Raw genomic sequence first — 23,302 nt, forward strand, 5'->3', positions numbered from 1 at the left:
ATTATATAAAGCATGTTTCCAGTTGCATGTTTTTAGTCATGAAGTGTTGAACCTTAAAAATCACATAATTCTGACCTTGTTGACCTGCTTTTTTCCCCTGCTTTAATTCTTTTGTGCTTTTTAGTGGCCTCTATCTTTGACAGTTATTAAAACAAAACATTAGTATTTTATGCTATTTGAAAACCAGAATTCCAGCCTTTTAAAGTATAAAGTATTGGGAGCAAATTCTCCCTTTTATAATAAAGCAGAATGGGGGCACTTAATCTCTCATTAGATTTTGGATGCTAAAATTGTGGGCAAGACTGAATTAAGTACGGTAATTTTTGTTTTGTTTTTTGTTTTGTTTTTTGGACCAGTCTAAGTGCGTATATGGAGGAAGGGCGGGGATTCCAGGATGGAGCCAATGATGAGGGTTAGGGATGCTGGATCCCAGCGGCACTCACCTTGGACAGCTCCCTTCAAGGAAGGACATGGCTCTGCCAGTTCTAGACAGTGGGGCAGCTAGGTGGCTTCACGCTGCCTCCACCTGCAGGTGCCGCCTTCACAGCTCCCACTGGCCATGGTTCCCAGCCAATGGCAGCTGCAGAGCCAGTGCTTGGAGCAGGGGTAGCGCACATAGTTCTAGGGGTTGGTCCTCTATCTAGGAGCAGCAGGAACAAGTATCTTTGGAGTCTTGTATTAATTCAAAGGTTAGGTGATATTGTGGGACAGTATTGTACATCGGGCATGAGATGGTATTGCCACCCTTCCTTTTTCATTGCTGCCTGCAGTGCTGGGTGACCAGAGAATGGTGGCTGCTAACTGAGGGCCTGGCTCTGCAAGGAGCAGCACAGAAGGAAAGGTGGCAATACTGGCAGCAGCTCTGTCTAGCTCTAAAGGTAGCACCATGGCCAGCACCTGTGCAGAAGGAAAGGTAGCAGTAACCTCCCGCCATTAACATTGCAGGGGCCCACCCACCATTTTGGGGGGGGGCAGGACCCCCTACTGTTACAATACTGTGAAATTTCAGATTTAAATATTTAATATTTTTAAAATGTTTTGATCATTAAATTGACCAAAATTGACCATGAATTTGGTAGTGCCGTAATTATATGTTATCTTTCCAGGTGGGATGGTGTAATATGAACCCTGGGAAGTGTTTTAAACTTCAGAGGACTATATTGAACAGACAAGAGTGGCCTTTTGGGACAAGGTTATGTGGGTTTCCTGGGACTATGAGGTTGGATCCAAATCACCCACCTTTGATTATGCAAAAAACCAGTCTTTTGATGCTATGGCCATGAGGAATGAGCCATTGTCCACTGGTTATCTGTTTACGAGTGTCTCAGGATCAGAGACCCAAGCTGTATTTTTTTAAAAGTCTGGATTATTAATGGGGGGCTGGCAGGATTCTGGTTCTGAGCAATGTCTGTTATGAGCTTAACCATAAGGGGAAAGCCTTTTGTCAAGTTTGAAAGACTGACTCTTATAAGAACTCCTTTTGGAGTTAGGAGAGGGAGTTGATGGGCGGCAATTTCTGGAGGGAAAGAAAAATGCAGATGGGGATTTGTTCGAGCTAAATAACACTGAGAGCCAGGACTGGTGGCTGTAAACAAACTTTATGGGATTGCAGGAAACTTGGCCACAACTATGGTAAGTGGATATCGGGCTAAAAATATGCTGGACCATAAATGCTGCCAGACCAGAAAGTGTCGGACTAGAGAAGTTCAACCTGTACCACATTGTGTAGGCAGGAAACTGCAGTCTGAAATACCCTGGTCAGGAGGGAAAGAGATGCAAGTCTCTGTCCAAGAATGAAGATTGCTGAGGAGCTGAGAGATGATGCTCTCAAGGGACCACAGGGGCAATACACATACACTTTCATGCACTGAAAACGAGGGGGAATTTTAGTTTCTGACAACCTCTCACACTTTGTTTTGGTTATTAAAAAAATAACCAGTAGCTGATAGTTTGTTAGAAATTGATTTTCATAGAGTCTGGAATCTTTGAGTGAAGTCTTATGGGAACTACATATCTTCTTCCAAAATTAGTGAGCATCTTGAAAATATGGCCCTTAAACGGGGCATCTGATTAATACTCAAAAATGTCTAGTGCCTCGGCTTTACTATTCTCTCTACTATAAATGAAGATCCTGTTGTATTGGATGGAATCAATCAAGAGGATTTTTCAAGGTCCAGCAGAATTCTGTGAATGTATTTTTGGACATTTCCTGACCATCTTGATTCCCCTCGTTAATGTTACCCCCAAAAATTCCCACTGGAGACCACCCAGGGTTACACTAGCATGGATATATTGTTTGGGGAATTAAAATTACACTATATGCACTACATTGGTTAAACTACAGAGGGAAGAGCTGCCACTAAGGGTGTGTCTAGACTACATTGCTCCGTTGACAGAGCCTGAGTTTACTCGGCAAAGGGAAATGAAGCAGCGATTTAAATAATTGCCGCTTCATTTACATCAAAATGGCCACCGCACTGTGCCGATCAGCTGTTTGTCAGCACAGCACGGCAGTCTAGACGGGGATCTGCTGACCCCAGAACCCTTTGTCGGCAGATCCTTGATACCCAAGGCTTACAGGATCTGCTGACAAAGGGTTCTGGGGTCGGCAGATCCTTGTCTAGACTGCCGCACTGTGCCAACAAACAGCTGATCAGCACAGCGCGGTGGCCATTTTGATGTAAATGAAGCGGCAATTATTTAAATTGCCGCTTCATTTCCCTTTGCCAAGTAAACTCATCTACATGGCTCCGTCGACGGAGCTATGTAGTCTAGACACACCCTTCAGGTTTAAACTAATGAGGGAACCAGCTATCTCTATCTTGCACACACACACCTCCATTCATTTCTGCCCTCAGGCACTCACTCTTACACAGGCATATGGATTGCAGAAAGAGCCAAGGCATGTAGATTCTGGTGAGTCTGTCTGCTGATAATGGCTGGGAGCTGGTCAGGAAAGACACTGGCCATAGAAAGAAGAGCTGCTCAGGAAGAGGAAAAAAGAGAAAGAGGCTTAGGCCACATGCTATCTCTCCTTATATTGTGTCTGTATGGCTCCTGTGACTCATCCACGTTGTCACCAGGGAGCATGCCCAGACTTCCCTTTATCCAGCAAAGCAGCAGTCTCGGGTGACTCATCACCATGTGCTCCATGTGCCTCAGCCTTGTAACTCCTACCACACACACAGACACACACACCTGCATCACTTGGGGAGAATGCAGTTTAGAGCAAGTTACAAGCAAGGTGGCTGAGAGTTACAAAGATTACAAAGTTGAAGCTTAAAGTAAGTTTCTGAATTTATAAAGCAAAGTTGCTGAGAGTTACAAAGTTGCAAAGTTTTACAGAGATTACGAGTTGCAAAGTTTGACAAAAATTACAATGAGTTTCAGTTTAAAACCTTAGACCTTACAGGTTAGTGTATTTCCAGAAAATGCATGTGTAAAATCAAGTAAGCTCAGGCGGAGGCTTTTTTTATACAACAATCTCCGGGTCTCAGAAACCAGGAAGTCTGTTTTCCATTCTGAATTCGAGACTGCTCAGATTTTTCCTTTAATGAGATGAAAGAAAATTCCTTAGAATGTGAGTTGGCTAAACAAACAACCTCCCTGCTGTAGCTCTGCTCTTTTAAATACATTTTTTAAAAAAGCCTCATCATGAAACAAAGTAAAAAGTATTGAAACTTGCCTTTCCACCATCAGTAACATTTAAAAGGAAAAATTGATACAGGATTTATCAAACTGCAACAAATCACTGGCCCATCAAGGTCAGGGTCCTGTCTCTAGCAGTGGCCACTCTGATTAGGAATGCCACCTTTCTAATAGCAGAAACCTGAACACACTTGCCCCACCACCTGCCCCACTTCTTGGAGGCCCTTCCCCATCACTCCCTCAGTCACTCACTTTTCCCCACTCTTGCTCCCTCATTTTATCCAAGTTGGGGCAGAGGGTTGGGGATGTGGGAGGGAGCGAGGGCTCTGGCTGTTAGTGTGAATTCTGGGGTGGGGGCAGGGATGTAGCTATACATGGGCCTGAGTAAGCTACAGCCCACTCAGGGTCTGTCTATACAGCAACATTCTTTTGAAATAACTAGCATTATTTTGAAATAACTTAGTCTGTGTCTACACAGCCTCCAGTTATTGCAAAATAATGTCAAAATAATGTCAAGCTGGAGGACTTCTTACCCCGACTCCTGTAACCCTCACTGTGCGATGAGTAAAGGAAGTTGGAGGAAGAGTGCTCTATTGCAGAATAAGTGCTGTGTAGACGCTCCCAATTTCAATTTCAAAATAAACTACGCAATTGACGTAGCTCAATTGATGTAGCTTATTTCAAGTTAAGACCTGCTGTGTAGATGCACCCTCACTTAGCATCCAAATTGGGGCTGGAAACCCCCTGAATCCACAGGCTGGAACCTCCTCAGGCCTCCCAGCTTTGTGTTCATACACCCAGCTGTGTCCTCTCCTGCTGGCACCTCTGGGGTCTTCAGCCCCAGTGCTAGCCTTGTTCAGACCTGCCCCCATGAGCCACACCCCCACTTGGAGGAGGAGGGGGGGAATGAGTTACTTTGAGCTGGCTGGCTTGATAGTACCATAGAATATTTGGAACTGCTAGTCCATCCTATTTAATGAGTCTATACAAAGTCTCTACTCTCATTCTTGGTCTTTTCTTATTCTGTATCCATTCTAATAACATCCTTTGTATTCCTGCTAGGTTTTTGTCTGGGATAATCAGATACAGATTTTGAAACCAGAATGATATCCTTGGCAGAATGTTCATTTTGCATGTGGCCATTCTTGCTTCTTTATAGGTTTTTAAGACCAGGTTGGACAAACATTGGTCAGGGATGGTCCAGGCTTACTTGGGGCTATCTCAGCACTGGTAGCTGGACAAAAATTTGTCTTGAGGTTCCTTCCAACCCTACATTTCTATGGTTATAGTCCATGTCAGGCTGTCAGTTATAAAGACTGAGTATGGAAAAAAAACATATAGGTGATCTTAGGCTACACAATTCTGATCTCATACTGGATATCAAATACAGTTTAGGGTTTTCAAGACAGGGTTTAGAAATCTTTGGATTTAGATGCCGGTGACATTTTTTTAGGAAGGAGAGAGAGAGAGAGAGAGAGAGAGAGAAGTTTCCCAAGTACAAATTTGCATCTATTTATAACCACTATTTTTAAAATCAAAAGTCTCATCATTTAGATAATAGCCAACTTCATTTACAAATAGGGAGAAAAGTGAAGAAGAAAAAAAATGATAGAGGCTTCTTTCATAACACACAATAAGAGAGAGATGGAGGATTTCTCACATCTTAATAGACTGATTTTGCCTCCCATTGTTTCTTTCTGTTAGCTCTCTACTTCACAGTAAATTCAGACAGAAAATAATTGTCTTATGTGATGTCTCATCAAATAATAAAGATTTTGTGGAGTTTCTTTCATCACAAGTTGGGATGTTTTTCTTTTTGTCTTCTGCTGCCTTCTACTAAAAAAAATAAGTAAAATAAATAGCTTGTCAGCTGGTGGGTTGTAAAATTGCATTAGCTCTGTTATTGTTTGCAGAAGACATGCATTAGTAATTTTCTTTTGAGCAAATTCAACTAGCTAATTCTGTACAATCCCTTCCTTGCTTTGTTTTCACTTACATTGTTCTCAGTCATACATGATGAAGTTATGTTGGGGCACATTTGTTTCACATTTTGTGGTCTGCTTAGAACTGGTAGCCAGAAAGGAAGATCAGATGGGACTGGTAACAGCCCTTAGAGACTTCAGTAATTTGATCCTGCTCATATGCTCTAAGAATGCATATGGCCTGCCTCACATTAAGCTTTAGAGCATCACAATTGTTCAATGGATTTTTCTTCTTGACAGGATTCCTGCAAGATAGTGATTTTACAGATGGGGAAACTGAGGCACAGAGTAGCTTAATTGCTACACACAAAAGAGTACAGATATGGCTGAGCTGGAAACTAGATACAGATTTTCTGAGTCTCAGTCCATCTGCTTTACCATCCTTCCTTATCTGTGTGAATTAGCCTAATAAATGGTGACATAGGTTCTCACTTTCCTGTTAGCTGGGGGTGCTGGACCTCCAGCTGTCCCATGCCCTGCCCTCACTCCATCCCTTCCCCCCAGATCTCACCCCTTCCCTGCTCTTCCAGTTCCTCCTCCATCCCCTGGCCAGGCCCCATTCCACCCCTTCCCCCAAGCCCAGCCCTTGGTTATCCCCGCCCTTCTCCCATTTCACCCTACCTCTCAAGCCCCTACCCTCACTTCACCACCTTTTTGTTTTTTTATTTTTATACGTATTAGTCATTTTCACTATATGATGTTTAGCAGGGACTGCACTAGATAACCTCTCACAATCCTATGACTGTATGGATTTTGCTGCCATTTATTCAAGAAGAAAGAAATAACCATTTTACCAGTTTGTGCCCTTGTTCCTCACTGGTGTGCTAGAAAAGGGTGAGGTGCTGCAAAGCCTGAGAGGATGAGCTCATACACTGGGACCAACACAACTACAATAGTGCTGGGTAAATACAGGCAAAACACGGGAGGAAATGCTGGTGACGACTTACAGCAGCTTACTATTTGTGTTAACAGCGCGCCTAGGAACCCTGCGAACGGAGCAGAAGTCAATCATACTAACAGCTATAGAACCACAGAACAAAGAGCTCATAATTGAAGTAGAAGACAACAGTCATTGAATGGATACAGAAAGACAGGATAGGGGGACTGACAGACTCGCCAGGCCCCTGAGGGTGGGGGCCATGCTCTCATGTGACAGTCCATATCACAAGAAGGGATAGGGTCTCAGGCAGAAGGGACAGGGCTGGGACAGATAGCTCTCAGCACCACCTGGAGCACACTGCACTGGCTTCCCCACCTCCCAGCCAGCTCTGAGAGCCGCCCGGAGTGCGCCACGCAGCACTCCAGCAGTGATTTAAAAGGCCCAGGGCTCCAACCACCACCACTCTTGTAGTAGCAGCAATGGCAACCAAGAGTCCGAGACCCTTTTGAATTGCTGGACCTCAAGGCAACTGCCCCATTTGCCTCTCTCCCCTTCCTGCCGCTCCCAGCAGGCCTGACAGAGGGAGAAGTGCAAGATGCAGAACTATACAAAAGGACTATCGTCTGCACTATCTGGCCCCCTAAAGTAAGCTCATCCCCAGATGTAGGCAATGGAAGAGTCTGTTTCTAATGAAAATTTTCAGTGGAAAGGTAAACTAGGAAACACAGCTTGCCATTTCTGCACATATGTCCAGAACCTCGAGATAAACAAACAAAATCCTTATTTTGCAAAAGCACAATAAGGCTGCACAATGAGAAACCATCTGGAACCTTTGTAAAATACCATCCCGCTGTATCTTACTTGCTCATCACCCACTCTTTGTTTTGAGCCCACAGTTAGTCTTAAATCAACTGTCCTTCTAATAACCAAGGGATACGAGTATGACCAAGATGTAATGAAGTGGTGCCCGTAATAAATGTTAAAACAGCAGAGCAAGGTAGTTTGAGCGGTAGAGTCATATGAAATACTTATACTCACACAAAACAGGGGAGCTTTACATAGACGGCATGTGCTTATGTTACAGTCCATATCACAAAAACCATCACCATAGCTAGCACCAAATTATATCACTCCTGATAATATCAATAGAACCATTACAGTCTGGTACAGTCTAGCCCCTCATTTCCAGAGTCAGGGTTGAGTCATGTTGGTGGAGCAGTCCAGGAAGCTGGGACGGCAATTGTCGTTCTTTATCTCTTCAGTGGCTAAGAAAAGGACCTTTGCTAGCATTAAATTCATGTATACTTTTTAAAAAGATGGAAGAATGGAAGCTTTTGGTGTAGTCATGGCTTTTGTTTTGTTAATCCTTGGAACGTGGTATGAACGAGCAGGCATTAGTTCCATAGGCCAGTGAAACAATGTAAACCAATCACACGTACAGTCAATCAAGTTGTCTGCTCGAAATCTTTTTGTCTCTTTAATACCGACATCTATTAATTAAGGCATCGTTACACAGTATTAGTGAATCAAGTCTTTAGCCAAGACAGGTGGGTATTCTGGCACAGCTTCCTGAAGGTGAAATCTGTGGTACTCATGGAGCAAGATGCTATGCAACCTCTACATGTTTGGCAGACTGTGTAGTGAGGTGATGTGGCCTCCCTCTGACCCAGAGTGGGAGGAACCACTCTCTGTGCCCAGGTGAGCTGAGCCAGGCCTGCCTTGCCCTGTCCACCAGAAATAGGTAACCGAGACAGGAAGTATAAAGGGCAGGGGCAAGGGAGGCAGAAAGAGATTAATTGCTGCTAGCAGCTGAGCCCAAAATGTCCCATCTTCCAGGGAACTTGCTTCTGCTATGGACCTGCCAGGACTGCTACTGGCCACCTATGCTCAAGAGTATAGTCTGCCCTGCTGATTCAAGTACCCTGAGGAGAGGAGAGGAAATGGTCCAGGGACAGATGACCTCAATCAAGCTGTAGCTCTGCCTGAGTCATGGTTGGTGTGTTCTGGTTGGATCCCTGCTAACCCAGTGGAGGACTCCTCCATCACTGTTAAGGCCCTGGAGCCAGGGTCTGGTGAAGAAGGGTGGGCCTGAATCCCATATGCCACCCCTGCCGCCCAGAGTGTCCTGGCCCAGTGACCCACGATCATCAGTCGCTTACCCCTTGGGTTTGTTCTGTCTCTGCAACAAGGACCCAGAGCTAAGTGACCTCTAGGATTGCTCTGACTCCTGCTGAAGAGACCCCAGGCCATTGCCTACAATGTTTGTCCAGTCCTTGCTAAGGAGTGTGAGGGCTATAGACCAGTGTTTCTTAAACTTTTTAAGACCAAGGAACACCAAACAATAATTTTTTTTATGAGGAACACCAAGGGTTTTTTCCTGAGCAAAAAAAAAAAAAAAAAAAAAAAAAACCCTGCCCAATGATAAGTATCTTTTAAAAAGTATCTTTTTAAATCTAGCAGAGCGCAGAGATTCTCCTTTTAAGGCAGCTATCTTCTCCATGGCGCACCTCGGACTGCCTTGCACCGGTGTGACACAGAACACAGTTTAAGAAACGCTTCTATAGACTGTTGGCTGTTCAGCCCCTGCCTCAGAGTGAAGGCATGCAAACTTCTGGGAGAACATCTTTCCTCCTGGGAGTTCAATTTCATTAGGCCAGTGTGGACACTAACTGCTAATTCTCTCAATAATAGGCAGAGATCCTGAAATGAGGCAGCGTGTCCTCTCTCCAACACTTAGGAGTAGGAATGCCCACCATCTGACTACTCTGGCTATTCACTGGATTGGCTCAATATGCTGCCTACTAGAAACTTCAGTTAAGAATTGTGCCCAACACTATGAGTTTTTGCAGCAGGAAATATGCTAATGAGGGACTCATTAACATAAGTCACTATCTCATTTGCATATTTTCTGCCGATCCGTTTTTGCGTGAGGGGTTTTTGCGCCAAAACAACCCGTGTGGACGTTTCCTTTTTGCGCAAAAACCCCATTTTGCACAAGATCGGTATGGATTTGGTTCTGACACATTCTCTTATTTTCTTCATGGGACCTTATCCTTATTTTGGCTTTCTATTTAAGATGCTGATAAATTTATATATGTTGGATTGTAAACCTAGGGATGTTTTTTCCTTGTTTTATTTTTGTAATGCCCTCTGAAGAGTTTTAATCAGTTGAAAATAATCCAGATAGGCCATAGTAAATGGTCTACAAGTATTTAGCAGCTCTTCATGTTTTGAGAAAAGATGGTCTGTGTTGGTCTCAGTGCCTTTATCCACATCCCCATTGGAAATGTCTGGAAATAGTTTTTCATTTAATCATTGTACCTGTTCCCAGTTGTAGCTGAGGGACAATCTGCATTCAACAGGGAGGTCTACCCCACTTGGCCATTGAAGCCATCACTCACCACCAATAGTGTATTGTTCCCTCAAATGTATTACTTTGAATAATCCAGCTTCCAATGACCGAAGTAATGAGGCTTCCATCACTTCCTTTGTTAAAATGTTAGCAAAAACTGCAGTGTCCCTTTTGATGGAGAAAAGACAGAATTCAGATGCAGAAAACATACAGGAGACTTTTTTATTTCAAAGTATTGACCACACATAGGAACAGATTACTCCCTGGACCTCAAGCCTTTGGGCTCAGGGAACCCTTTGTGCAGCAAGAAATTACTACACTGTGGCAGAAATCCTGGCCCTATTGAAGTCAATGAAAAATTTCCATGGGACAGAATTTCATGAAGGGTATGTTTACACTTCAAAGGAGATTGAAGCTTCCACTGTTGATCTTCCAGGGCTCGAATTAGCAGGTCTAGTTAAAACAGCTAATTCAAACTAAGAGGGGTACCCCGGTCGATGCAAGTAGTCCTGTTTCCATGAGAAGTAAGGGAAGTCAAAGGAATAGTATTCTCCCTTTGACTGCCTGCAGTGTGGACAGCGCCAAAAGTCGAGTTAAGCTACTTTGATTTGAGCTATTCAATTAACGTAGCTGAAGTTACGTATCTTAATTCAATCTTGTCCCATAGTGTAGATACACCCCAAGAATCTTTCAAAATCCATACTAAGCAATAATTGAATTGGTTGCTGACTATACTACATAAATTCCTTATTTAGATACCATAACAGTGTTAGTTGTCATTCTGTTCAAGTGGATGAGAGTCCTGCTGAAAATTAATTTAGATGATATTCCAGTATGTGGCCATTGTAGAGACCAATACTCATTAAGTTCTGGTGTACCCAATGTCTAATGTGACCAATTTGCATGGAGAGGTAAGTAACAATGTACAGTCTCTTTTGGGAAATGAATATATAAAATAAATGTATAAAGTAAATATTTTTTTCCTTATGCTTGCCTCCTAAAAACTTTTCTGATATTTTGCAGAACTATTTACATTCAGCTACTGAAGATATGATGTTGGCTGAATTATTCTGAGAATTAAAGTGGATCACTATCAGCAGTGATTTTTTTGAAAAGTAATGTTGAATTGATACTAATTCTTTTCTTTAACTTATTCTGTAACTCAAGATCTGTTCAGTATTTGTGTAATAGTGGTAGGAACTATTTAAGGAGATAAAGCCGATAAATACATTTTTATGGTCACAATTTTCAAAGCTGTATGTTTAAAGTTAGATATCCCATATTTAGATATCTAAACAACAATGGTTTGATTTCCAGCTCACTGGAAGGGGTAGCTCACTGATTTTCAAAGTGTTGATCATTCTGTGATAGATATAATAATGTCCCGAAATACCCTGGACAAAGATTATGGAATTCAATTGAAACTATTGAATTCAGTTTAAGTATTCTGGAAGTATGTTATATTGAAAATGTAAATGTTTATGTTCTATTGTGGGTTTAGGCAGAAGGATTTGATTCATAAACACATTGGAGGATCCTAAATTTCAAAGGACTTTTTGGTATAATATGTACGTCGTAGATTTCTGAGGAAGTACTTGAGGGGAGGTAAATGCAAATGACCCATCCATCCTCTTGAAACTGCACTTTGAGCAGAGAACCATTCTCTGGTTGAACAGACCTATTCATCATCTATTCAAAGAACCAAACTGGAAGAATGCGTACCTCATAGAGTCATGGGGTGTCCTGCTTCTGATACACTTGAAACGAAAGGGAAATCTCTGGGTGGAGTTTTGAAGGATTGTTCCTGTGTGAGGGAGTCATTCTCTGGCAAATTTATTAGCAAGCATGCAGGTGATTTTGCTATTTTTAATGTTTTCTTTGTTGCACTTTTACCTTAAAAATAAAACATGTTTGCTTAGAAGAACTGTATGGTCGCGTAACTGTTGGAAGTTACTAGGATTGATAGATGCTTCCTAAAGTGGGGGAGGGGATGAGTCACTGCCTTCTCCATGGCCCTGCCCCCTGCCAAGCCAGAAGTTGGAGCTGGTGAGAGAGGGTCATGGGCTGAGAGCAAATAGTGGAGGCTCCTCACTGCTGCTCACATGGCTTTTACCTCAACCTGGCTCCAGTTTGGCCTTAGGGAAGGGAAGGGTTTTAGGTGCTGAAGAGCCATAGAAGAGCTCTGGGAAGAGCTACTTGGGCAGCTAGAGGGTTTGTAGCTCCCCACAGCTACCTGGTCTCCCTGCACCACTCTTACCCAGTTGGGCTTCAGCTTCCAGCTTGGCTGAGAGCCCGGGCCTCTTCCAGGGACTGGTACCATGGCAGGAAATGAATAGGCCTCAGTAATCCTTTCCATCCAATTGAGTATTTTTCCCATTCATGTGCAGAATAAAGTTTTATGTGCACCGTGACATAAGCAGATGTGCACCACCAACAGAAACCAAAAACCTAGCTGTGGGTGCTCTGCTAATCAGCTAGGCAGCATTTGAATCTCTCCTGAGTGGCCACACAAATGCACAGCTTATACAGAATATTGGCCATGGCCCGTTCCTCACACGCACTCCCATTCCAGCACTGCTGACAGTTACTGTTATTAGTCTCTGGAGGGAAAGCAAACAGGTCTCTTTAGACAGTCTTGTCTTTTGCTGGAAATGGTGAAATCAGAAACTATTCAGCGTGGAATTACACCCGACAGAAGGAAGATGGATTCATGTCTACCCAAGAAAGCCACCATCTTGAGTGACTGGAACCTGAGAATGGGTGCCCTTCCTGCATCCCAAGGGAAAATATGAGTGCAATTACACTTAACTCTGACATACTTGGTGTGATTCTGGCAGACTCAGATCATGCTAATGAGTATTAAGGTCAGTTCACTTGTCTATTAATATAAATAAAAAGGATTGTTAAATGTAGAAGTGATGAGTTATTTAGTTACTGGGGTATTTAAAATGTAAATATTTGTTATTACATCATGATAAGACACTATACATAAAAACAATGCATGTAAAATGTCCCATTAATGTTATGAAGTTTACCGTATTTTCCGGCGTATAAGACGACTTTTGATGCTAAAAAACATCCCCCAAAAATCGGGGGTCGTCTTATACACCGGGTATACAGGTGGCGGGGCAGCCCAGGCGCGCCTGGGATGCCCCGCCGCCGGCTTCCCCCGAGGCTTTGGAAAGCCGCGGAGGGGCTCCGGCGGCGGGGCAACCCAGGCACGCCGGGGCTGTCCCGCTGCCGGGGCGTCCTCAGAGGCTTTGCTCCCAGTGTCCCTGGTCTGCTGGAGTCGGTCCCCAGCAGACCAGAGGCACCGGGAGCAAAGCCGAAGCGGCGGGGGGTGCCGCGCTTCTGAGGCTTTGCTCTGGCAAAGCCTCAGAGGCGCGGGACCTCGCCACTGCTGCGGCTTTGCTCCCGGTGCCTCTGGTCTGCTGGGGACCGTCTCCAGCAGACCAGGGACACTGGGAGCAAAGCCGGGGAGGCGGAGGGGTGCTGGGGTATAAGACGAAAACCTATCTTTTAACTAAAAAATTAGGGGGTCGTCTTATACACCCAGTAGCCTTATACGCCGGAAAATACGGTAAACACCCAAAACAGATCTCAAAGAAACTTTGAAGAATGCTCGTGTAGGATTTTATCAGACAAAGTGCTAATTCTGAAGCAAATGGCCATTGTGTGGGATGACTCACTCAAAGTGCATTCCTTAGTTAATGTCATCAAAGTAGAAGCCCACATGGCTCTGTTTTGTGAAAAGAATATATAAGAATGGATTCAAGATCCTTTGTCTCTAAACTGAACTTAACAGGAAGTGTACCAGATGCAAAGCAAAGATTCCCAGAGACAACCTGGGTATCCTGAAAAGATTTTGGGGAAACTGGCAGTTTATTACATCACAGCCACTATTTGGAGTTACAAACTGAGATTCACTTGTGCATATTTTTTATCTGCTTTAACCTCTCAAGAACTCTCCTTTCCTTTTCTTTAACTAACTAAAATGTATTAGCTACTATAGAATTGGCTGCCAAAATTGTCTGTAGTATAAGCTCTAGAGTACTGATCAAACTGAGATAACTAGTCTCTTGGAAGTGGAGAAATACAATATGGTATAAATTTTGGTTTAAGTTACCTAGTTACCTTTTATCACAAAGTTCAGTTTGGACAGCAAGAAAAGTGGTGGGAAGGGGAGGGGTGACATCTCTGTGACTTTATGGTAAGACTGGTATAATGATCCAGGAGTTCCCATTTATATCTGGCTTGGTAAAACCTAATTATAAAAACACAGTACCAGCTTGGGATATCTGCTTTTTTTCTGAGTGTATGTCTATCTAGCACAGTTATTTTGAAATAGTGTGAGCAGCTACACAGCAATTCCATTATTTCAAAATAATTTTGAAATAATGGATGGCTTATTTAGAAATTTGTAAACTTCATTCCATGAGGAATAATACTTATTCCGAAATAGCTATTTCTGAATAGCAGTAGTGTGGATGCTCCACTCCTGCCATTTCAAAATAGCTCCTCCCCATGGCCATTCAAAGTAATTATTCCCCAGTGCCTCCAGCAGCTCTAAATCGAAGTAGCACGCCCACACTTGGGAAGTCTGCCTCGAAATAATTTTGAGGCTTCCTTATAGAGTAGACTTGCTATTTGGAAAGAAGCTATTTCTGAAAAAAAAAAATCCAAAACAGATTGTTTTGAAATAAGCGTGCTGTGTAGACATATACTGACAGTCTGCCTTGAGGTAGACACTCATGATTGTGAGCCAGTCCAGACATCATGACATCCAGCACCCCTCTCCCCCATTGGCTTCCCTAGGAGTTGTGTTTAATCAGCATTTCTGACAATTAGGGCCTCTCTATTTCAGAACCTAAATATACATCTAGGTTGCTAATATTGAGCAGGGCCTACTGGATTGAAAAGTCAGTATAGAAGTTATGCAGAATACCTTTTAATTTTGTTTGTTCCATTGGACATTTTCTCCTTAATTAATCCATTTCGACATAAACACATTGAAAGTGACAGTTTACTGTAGAAGGCAACTGGTTGTCCTTTAATGAAGGCCAGTTTATTTTTTGGGGAGGAGGAGATCATGACTTTTATCATATTCTAAATCTTTAGGTATTTAAAGAAAATAAAGACCTCTATTATGAACCTGATTCAAAGGCCTTTGACTTCAATTGATTTCAGGTCTTGCTTTACACTTAAGAGGCTACATGTCAGCAATTTGGCCCTATTCAGCAAAGCAGTTAAGCACATGATTAGCTACAGGCCTCATTAGCCACAGAGTTATCTAAAGCTGTCAGGAAGGAAGTGGGGAGAGGAAAAGGGGGAACTATAGAGTGCAAGGATGCACTCATCAGTTAGCCACAGGAGTGAACAGCGCCTAAGGTAACAGGTCTGAAACTCTGTAAATAGAGGATGGTGGGAACGGATGCTGACAATAAAAAGCACAGGTGATTGCACCCAAAGAGACGTTGCTGGTTGGTTTGTGGGCACAAAAGGGGCCAAAGGCTGAGGGGCCTATGCATGAACCCTGCTGCAAGATGGGTTTAAATGTTATCCTGAACTGAGACCTTAATTCTAATCTCATGATATTTTATTTTACTTTAAACTAGTACCAGAAGGTGGGTTTAGTGAGTGGAAAGACCTCCTTCCACAAAGGACAGTTAGGGTGGGAGAATATTCTGCCAGGGCACGCAGGCCAGGGGAAAAACCTTTCTTGCAGACAAAGACATAAAATGATGCACTCCCACAGGAAGAGATGAAGATAAGCCTGTGACGCTTACGAGGCTGTCAGCTTCAGCAACTGTTCCTGCCTGGGCTAGGCTAGATAAAAGAGGCACACAAAGCAATTGTAGCTCATTCAAAGTTTCCTGCCAGCAGTCAGATAGAAGAATGGAAGCCTCCTTTGTTCAAATAGAAGTGAAGAAGGGCCAGCAACCACCAGAGAGGGGATAACTGAAAAAAAGGCAAACTCACACAGTGTTAGGGCACTAGCATTTCAGTCACTTTATTGTGATCACCATTTGTTGATAAGGAACGATGTAATATTTAAATTCACAATGCTGAAAAATCCTCCGTGGTTATATAAATGTAATATAAATGCTTTGCTGACCCCCAAAAGAGTAGCTTATGTCTTGCAGGTGGGTGTGGCATAGTACAACAGAGAATACAGGCACAACAGTATTGCACAGGAGTTGTGGCTGCCTTTTTCTCACTGAGTTACAACCATATCAGACATCAATTGGAAAATCATGTTTTTAAAAGAAAAATTATGTAGAGGCCTATGTTTTCCAAAGTGATGAGTGATTTTCTGTGTTTCAATTCCTGGGTGCCCAACTTGAGACAACTTATAGAGGCCTGAATTTCAGAAAGTACAGAGCACCTGTCCTCTGAAAATCAGGCCAAGGCACCCACAATCACTAGTCACTTTTGAAAATGATGGGCACTGTTCTTAGCACAGCTTTTGTACATTTAACAATCCTGTCCCCCAGAGTCTCCACACCGGGTCGCCATCTGGTTTAGTTTGAACTTTAAAAGGGATGGTAACATTTTGACACCGCTCAAAGTGACTGGATGCCTTTTGCTGGCCAACTGGCCCTGTTGCCTTTTCCCAAACCGAAGTCCAAAAGGGTTAAAATTAAACTTGCTCCTAGCAAACCGCAGTCTGCATGAGATTTGACTCTCTCTCTCACTCTCCTGGATGAAGTAGCAGAGGCTGGACTGCTCCGCAGAATCGGGACTATCCATACCTTGGCTTGCCTGATAGGAGTTCCTCTTGGCTTGTGTATCACTGAGTGGATATTCAGCATCTAGGGCAAAACACACACCACCATCATCACTGAGAAAATCCAAAACAGCTTGAAGGAGTGTGCAAAATGCAAGGCCTTACATGTGCACTACGTCCTACAAGCACCTTCCTTAGCAATCTCATGCAGTAGGTTTATCCTGCTGGAAATTCCAAAAGACTGTGTCAGAATTCCTTACTGATTTCTTCTGATCTCTCTTGACTTCTACTGGTCTCTATCAGTTTCTACTGAAGGACTATTAACCCCAATAATCTGGTCGAACTGGTCCTCTATTCCAAAACCAGTTGCCACTGGACAGAATAGAAAAATCACCTGGAATTTCCAGAAACATTGATTAAAATATTGGGTGGGATCCTGGTTTCTATTGAAGTCATAAGCAAAAATCCTACTGACTTAATGGGGGCCAAAAGTTCACCCAATGTGACTAGTTATTAGTTTTCAATTAATTTAAAAGTTTTCAGGAACAATGAAATAGTGATCAGATCCTGATGACAAGTTAGTAATATTCCACTAGGAAGTACATGAGAGAGCAATAATTATTGATCTCTTATAAAAGAGTTCCAAGGGAATGTTATGATAACAAAACAAAAAATTGTTTTGAGAATGTATTGCTATATAATAACAAAGAATATGACAGGTACAATTGTTTACTTTTCCTAGTTTATTATTAAACATAGTCGTCAAAGGACTGTATTTTATCTTTCCACTTAAATAGATTATTAACATGGTGATATCAGTACAGTCATTCATAAAATGAGATGTAAAATGTATATAACCATACCAAAAATATCACACATCACACACAAAAATACAGGGCTTTAGTTTTGACTTCAGTGCTCCTGTGTAGTCACGTGTACCCGTGCAACATGAGCATGTACAAAATCAGCATTTATATTTGTTGACTATTTTATAGCTACTTTACACGGGCATACTTCACTGCACAAGATTCATTGCAGTGGAGAATAAGGCCAATGTGACTAGCATTCTGCCACAAACATAGTTAAATCCAAAAGTTACAAGCAAACACAAATAGCAAATACCAGGAGCAAGTAGATATAGAGCAAGGGTTGGCAATACTTTTTGCAGGGGGACCACACTAAGAATGTTGGTGAGTGGTCATGGGCCACTCTTCTCTATTATCTTAATGAGGGTCTGAGAGGGAGTTTGGGTGCAGGAGGGGGTTCTCACCTGGGACAGGTGGTGGGGTGCAGAAGGGGGTGCCAGATGCAGGCTTTGGCCATGGCCAGGAGGCACTTACTGGGATGGTACTTGGGATGGGGGCAGCTCTGCCTCCCTCCCCTCAAAGGTCGCACAGACACGCTCACAGTTGTGCCTTGTTTTGCTCACCTCTGGTATATAGCATCATGCAAATGAATTCTTTGCTTCTTTTCTTCCTACAGTGTTATCAGGTAAGATCACATTTATAATCTCTCTTTTACACATCAGTTAACAAAAGGTATACAGGCAGTCCCCGGGTTACGTACAAGATAGGGACTGTAGGTTTGTTCTTAAGTTGAATTTGTATGTAAGTCGGAACTGGCGTCCAGATTCAGCCGCTGCTGAAACTGACCAGCGGCTGATTCCAGGAAGCCCGGGGCAGAGCAACTCTGCCTCGGGCTTCCTGTAGTCAGCCACTGGTCAGTTTCAGCAGCGGCTGACTTGGGGACGCCTGGGGCAGAGCTTGTGGGTTGCTCCCGGGTTGGTCCAGTAGCACCGAGGAGCGGCGCTGCGGGACCAACCCGGCAGCACCCCAGCTGCTCTACCCCAGGCGTCGTCTGCGAGAAAAGCCTGGTCTGCTGGGGGGGGGGGGCGCACTAGCTGCGCCTCCCTCCCCCCCCCCAGCAGACCAGGGAGACGCGAGTGGTGGGACCGCTGAGATGCGCCGCGGTCCCGCCCGCATCCTCCGCGGCTTTGCTCTGCGTCTCCCTAGTCTGCGGGGGGGGGGGAGACTCCCTCCCCCAGCAGACCAGGGAGACGCGGAGCAGCTTTTCTCACCCCGGAGGATGCAGGCGGTGGGACCGCGGCGCATCTGGGCGTCCCACCGCTCGCGTCCTCCAGGGCGAGAAAAGCCCCGTTCGTAACTTAAGTCGGATCCGCGTAACTCGGGGACTGCCTGTAGTCTACTTGGAAACGATCTACTAATTATATCGGTTGTATCTCCATTCCTGTGAATCTTCTGGCGTAATATGTTCCTGTAAAAACTGTGTGTAAAATGTTAGTTTTCATAATGGTAATGTTTTACACACATTTTACACTTATTGGACCTAATCCTTGGATTTGGCTAAGCTGTGATTAGCACAAGACCCAAGAGGGAGGTAAATGTGACTGTACACCACCTGTACACATCTCCTCTCATCTTGCGACCAACAAAAAACCAGGGCTGCGCCTAATGCATCTTAGAACAGCCGTCTGGGCTTCCCTAACTTGCACCCAAATGCAACAAAGCCAAAGGAACAATCTGGCAACCAAGAGTTGCTGAAATGTCCTCTCCTTTATGTCCCTAACATGGTACCTATACCAGTTCTTGTCACTGGATGTTTCCCTTTGTAAGGGGATTCCTCAATTGGTCAGCTAGCCTCAGGGGCCTCTTCCAGCAGTGAGAAATGGGCAGAACATCCAGCCTTCTATCCAAAGTCCCTTCTTCCTGGACACATCTTTGACTGTCTAAACCAATAGGAGTTTCCCTCTTACTGGAGGAATCCTCCACTAGCCAGTGTTAAGTCAGTAATATGCTATCTTCAATCCATTATATCTGTTTCAGTAGCTATACTGGGGTCAAGGTTCTAGCCCACAGTACTGCCAATAAATATGAGGATGGTCTTTGCAATTTGTGATACTTTCTCTACAGAAGCAGCAGGGTTGATAGATTAAACAGGGGGGAAAAAGCCATACCTGAAAAATCAACCAGCTGAGGGTTTGCTAGGTCCCCGTAAACAGATTTTCCAAAAGTCCCATTTTGGTAAATGATCATGATGACTAATGAGAAGAGCAAAAGCCTAGTCATATCACAGCTAGAGAGAGAGAAAGAGAGAGAAAAAAATGATAATTTTTTAGAACAAAACTATTCCTTCCCCATTTCCACAGAACCAGTCCTGCTCTTGCCAACCACTAGGAGCTTGATTCTAAGCCCACTGACATCAATAAGAGTCTTTCCATCTACATCAGTGGACTTTGGGATCAGATCCTATATTGGGAATCTATTCAAAGCAGCCAGTGCCTAGCTCTTTCTAAACAGAAGAGCTCTATGTTATTTCTTTCGGTCTTATTAGGGAAAACTCATCTATCATAATTCAAGTATCTTGCAATCATGTCTCTGAAACACATGACCCTTTGTCAGAAAGTCAGTGGGACTTAGACCCCTAATAAGCACATCAGCCACCTTTAGAAAATAGTCTTTAGGCTCCTAAGTCACATGTTTGAAAGTTTGATATATAATGCTGAACATTTTCAGATTAAACAACAACAAAAATATTGGCTCAAAAGTTTGAAAGTAGATTCTAAGATAGAGAAAAATATGATTTTTTTCCTCTTCTCTCTGGCTCTAATGCAAGCAACTTTGTAATGGCTTCTCTCTGAAGGGATCAAAGATACCAGAACTGACATCTCATTTCATTTGCATGTCTGAAAAATAAAATATATGAAACAGACAACGCCACTGCAGGCCCGTTAATTTTAAATCTGGAAAGTTGCTTTTTATTTAAAAAAATTAAACTTTTCAGCTTTTGTTCATTTTCTCTCCACAGTTATTTGGCATGGTTGTAGAGCTCTACAGTAGATATTCACCTAAGAATGTGCAGGGACCATAATAAAGCAGCAAAAACTGTTTGAGGGGAAAACCCTTATGCAGCTCAAAGAACACTTAAAAGTTAATAGGTTGTAGAGAGGGAAACACAAGGTAGGAGAGGGGGGAAAAAGAGAAGGGAATAAAAATAAATGAATGGATGTCTACAGTCTGCAATACTGTATGCAATTATAGCACTATAATCCTACCTTTTAATAATTAGAAACCATAATCATCATCACCAATCTTTCAGCAAACAACAACTCATAGCTGCAATTTAAGTACTGTAACAAGTCCTTTTACATAAAAGGGAGAAATGTACTACATATATACAAATACAATTCAAGAATCATTGTCTCTAAGTTTGCCTCAGTCACTTTTTAAGGATGGCTCTAGTTTTGGCATTCCATGTACCTCAAGTACAAACAGCTCACCTTAGTTAAAGATCCTCTCTTTGCTGCTGCTTTTCTCTCTTCCTCTCTGTGTTTCTCTGTGTGAAGCTGATGCTACTTCCCTATATGAAGAGCCAGTAATTAACTAATTCTGTTGTGATTCGGTTTTTGTGAGCTTCATGAAGTTTTCATGAATCATGATTTAATAACAGGAATAAAGCATCCTTTTGCGGCAACAAAACAATACAACATCTGAAGAACTTATGTTAATGTCTATAGTGCCACCTACTGCTCTAGTTTTCACAGTGCAATGCTCTGTGTGTATGCGTGCCTGTCTGTAATTGCTACAAACCGTCAGAATTCCCTGATATGAAGTTTGAATCAGAATATGTATGAGCTTTTTAAACACCCCTGTTTATTTTCTTTTCTAGGGCTTACATGTGATCGTGGAATTGTTTACCTTTACAACAAACTAAAAAAACCTATGTGTTATTGCTAGTTACACACCCGACGCTTCTAAAAAGTTTTTCTTCCCTAACACACTTTTACTCAACTTCAGTAGTGACATGGGTTTCTTTGGAATCAATTTTGCCAACGAAAATAGAGTCCAAAATAGCACTACAATTTCTCCACCTGTGAAATGAGCATAATGACCATGATTTAGTAATGTCTATAAGACACTTTGAGCTATTCAGATGGAGAACCAAGTTCCAGGAAGACCTAGTATAGGATATAGGCCCAGGAGGCAAAATTCTCACTGACCTAAAGGTTTTTTTTTTTTTTCCTGAGCAGAGAGTACAAAATTAATGTCCATATTTTGAAAACTCTCAAGACAAACCAAGGGATTTGTAACCCCAGGGTAACCCAGCAACTAGACCCCTCCAGCTGGCCCATGCCAACTGGCTCAGGCTTTCAAGGCTGGATTAGGCTGAGTCATTGCTGTATAGACATTTGGGAATGGCATGAGCAAGGGCAAAGCTCCAGTGCAAATGCCCCTGGAGATTTACACAGCAATGAAACATCCCTGCAACCTACGCCCCACGAGCCCGAGTCTGGCATGGGCCAGCCGCAGGTCTTCCTTTGCTGTGGAGACATTGAATTTAGAGCACACGTCTGTCTGCTGTGCACATGGAACACGATTCCTCTTCAAAAACCTTGTTAAACATAAATTAACTATCACTCCCCATCCATGGGAAGAGTGTTATTTCCCATGTTGCAGGTGGGAAATTGGGACAACAAGGTTGAGTGACCACAAAAGGGGTCAATCTCAGAGACTAGATTATAATTCTGCATATGTCCATGCTTCAATGTGAGCTTGTGCTTGAGACTGGGCTCAGAAGTCCGCCCACGGTCTACAAGGCAGTTGTTCTAACTCAAGGCTCGGACCCAGGATCCTGCAGAGCTGGAGGGACCAAGCTTGAGTAAGACCCAGAGTTTGAGCCCTGTTGCTTTGCAGTGTAGCCTCAGTCCCTCTTGAATCAGGTTCCTTGAGTCATCTGGGAGTGTGCCACAACTCTATGAGACAAGTTCCTTGCTCTTCTCTGTGCCAACACTCTGCAATCCATTCTATTGCTCTATTGAAAAGAGAAACCCACATTCCTCACCTTGGCACCCAGCAGCAAGCCAAGTCAGCGTTAACCCCTCTGTTCTGCTCACCAGTCTGCAAACATACTATCAGATATGCCTCCTGGATTTGGAGAGCAAACTGTCTTGATCACTATGGAGATCAGATACCCTGCAAAACACTTAACCCTAGCTTTCCACACATGTACTGAATATCCCCCTACCACTGGAAATGATAATCTTTCCAAGTAGAAAAGGTTTCTTTAATAATTGATTGCCAGATCTGCACTTTCCCAAGAAATCTCGTAACAATATTCCTTAAACAGAATACAAATAAACAAATAGTCTGGTAGCACTTTAAAGACTAACAAAACATGTAAATGGTATCATGAGCTTTTGTGGGTACAACCCACTTCTTTAGATGACCGGCAGACTATTCATTGTTTTTTAAGTGTTTCCTGTTACAGACTAACTCAGCTACTCCTCTGAAGCTTTAGAATACAAATAGTCAGGGATGAAAAATGGGGTGGGGAATCAATTTTCAATGCATTCTGTACTGCAGTTTGGATTGTGGCTATCAACAGTGGCATCAGTTTGATTCAAATCAATCAGCCTGATTCTTCTCTGACTTATAGTCATTTTACACTTACATATCTCTGCTGGGCCATCTATGCTGGGCCATCTCTGCTGGGCCAGCTATGTCAATTTATAGCAGTTCATTGACTTCACTTAAGTCACTTCTTCTGGACGGAAGGATTCTATATGAGATTATGAACTTTCTCTAACTATCTTTACCAATGTGCATATTGAAAGTGTGACCTTATATCTTCTTTGTTATAATTTTACCTCCATGTTGGACTGAAATTCCAAGTGGCAGAGATAACAGGGCTTATAA

At 43.0% G+C, this 23,302-nt stretch overlaps 1 protein-coding gene across 1 annotated transcript; it reads right to left on the reverse strand.

The window, feature by feature from the left end:
- Positions 1-15,862: 15,862 nt before the first annotated feature.
- LOC149525625 (uncharacterized) lies at positions 15,863-21,045 on the reverse strand. The gene is made up of 3 exons (XM_089776193.1): positions 20,887-21,045; positions 19,564-19,682; positions 15,863-16,674 (listed from the first exon to the last, which is right to left on the reverse strand). Exons 2-3 carry the CDS (start codon positions 19,673-19,675, stop codon positions 16,337-16,339), a joined length of 450 nt encoding a protein of 149 aa, XP_089632319.1. The 5' UTR covers positions 19,676-19,682; positions 20,887-21,045; the 3' UTR covers positions 15,863-16,336.
- Between the last annotated feature and the right edge of the window lie 2,257 nt (positions 21,046-23,302).

The sequence above is a fragment of the Pelodiscus sinensis genome, chromosome 1, assembly GCF_052426305.1.
Source record: "Pelodiscus sinensis isolate ZL-2025 chromosome 1, ASM5242630v1, whole genome shotgun sequence".
Taxonomy (NCBI): Eukaryota; Metazoa; Chordata; order Testudines; family Trionychidae; genus Pelodiscus; species Pelodiscus sinensis.

What these genes read in the sequence shown, in the direction of transcription:
- LOC149525625 (XM_089776193.1), bottom strand. Translation starts at nt 19,675, where the DNA reads ATGACTAGGCTTTTGCTCTTCTCATTAGTCATCATGATCATTTACCAA. An exon ending in TCAGCTGGTTGATTTTTCAG is followed by an intron (nt 16,675 to 19,563) that starts GTATGGCTTTTT and finishes GTTTTGCCCTAG; the next exon opens with ATGCTGAATATCCACTCAGT.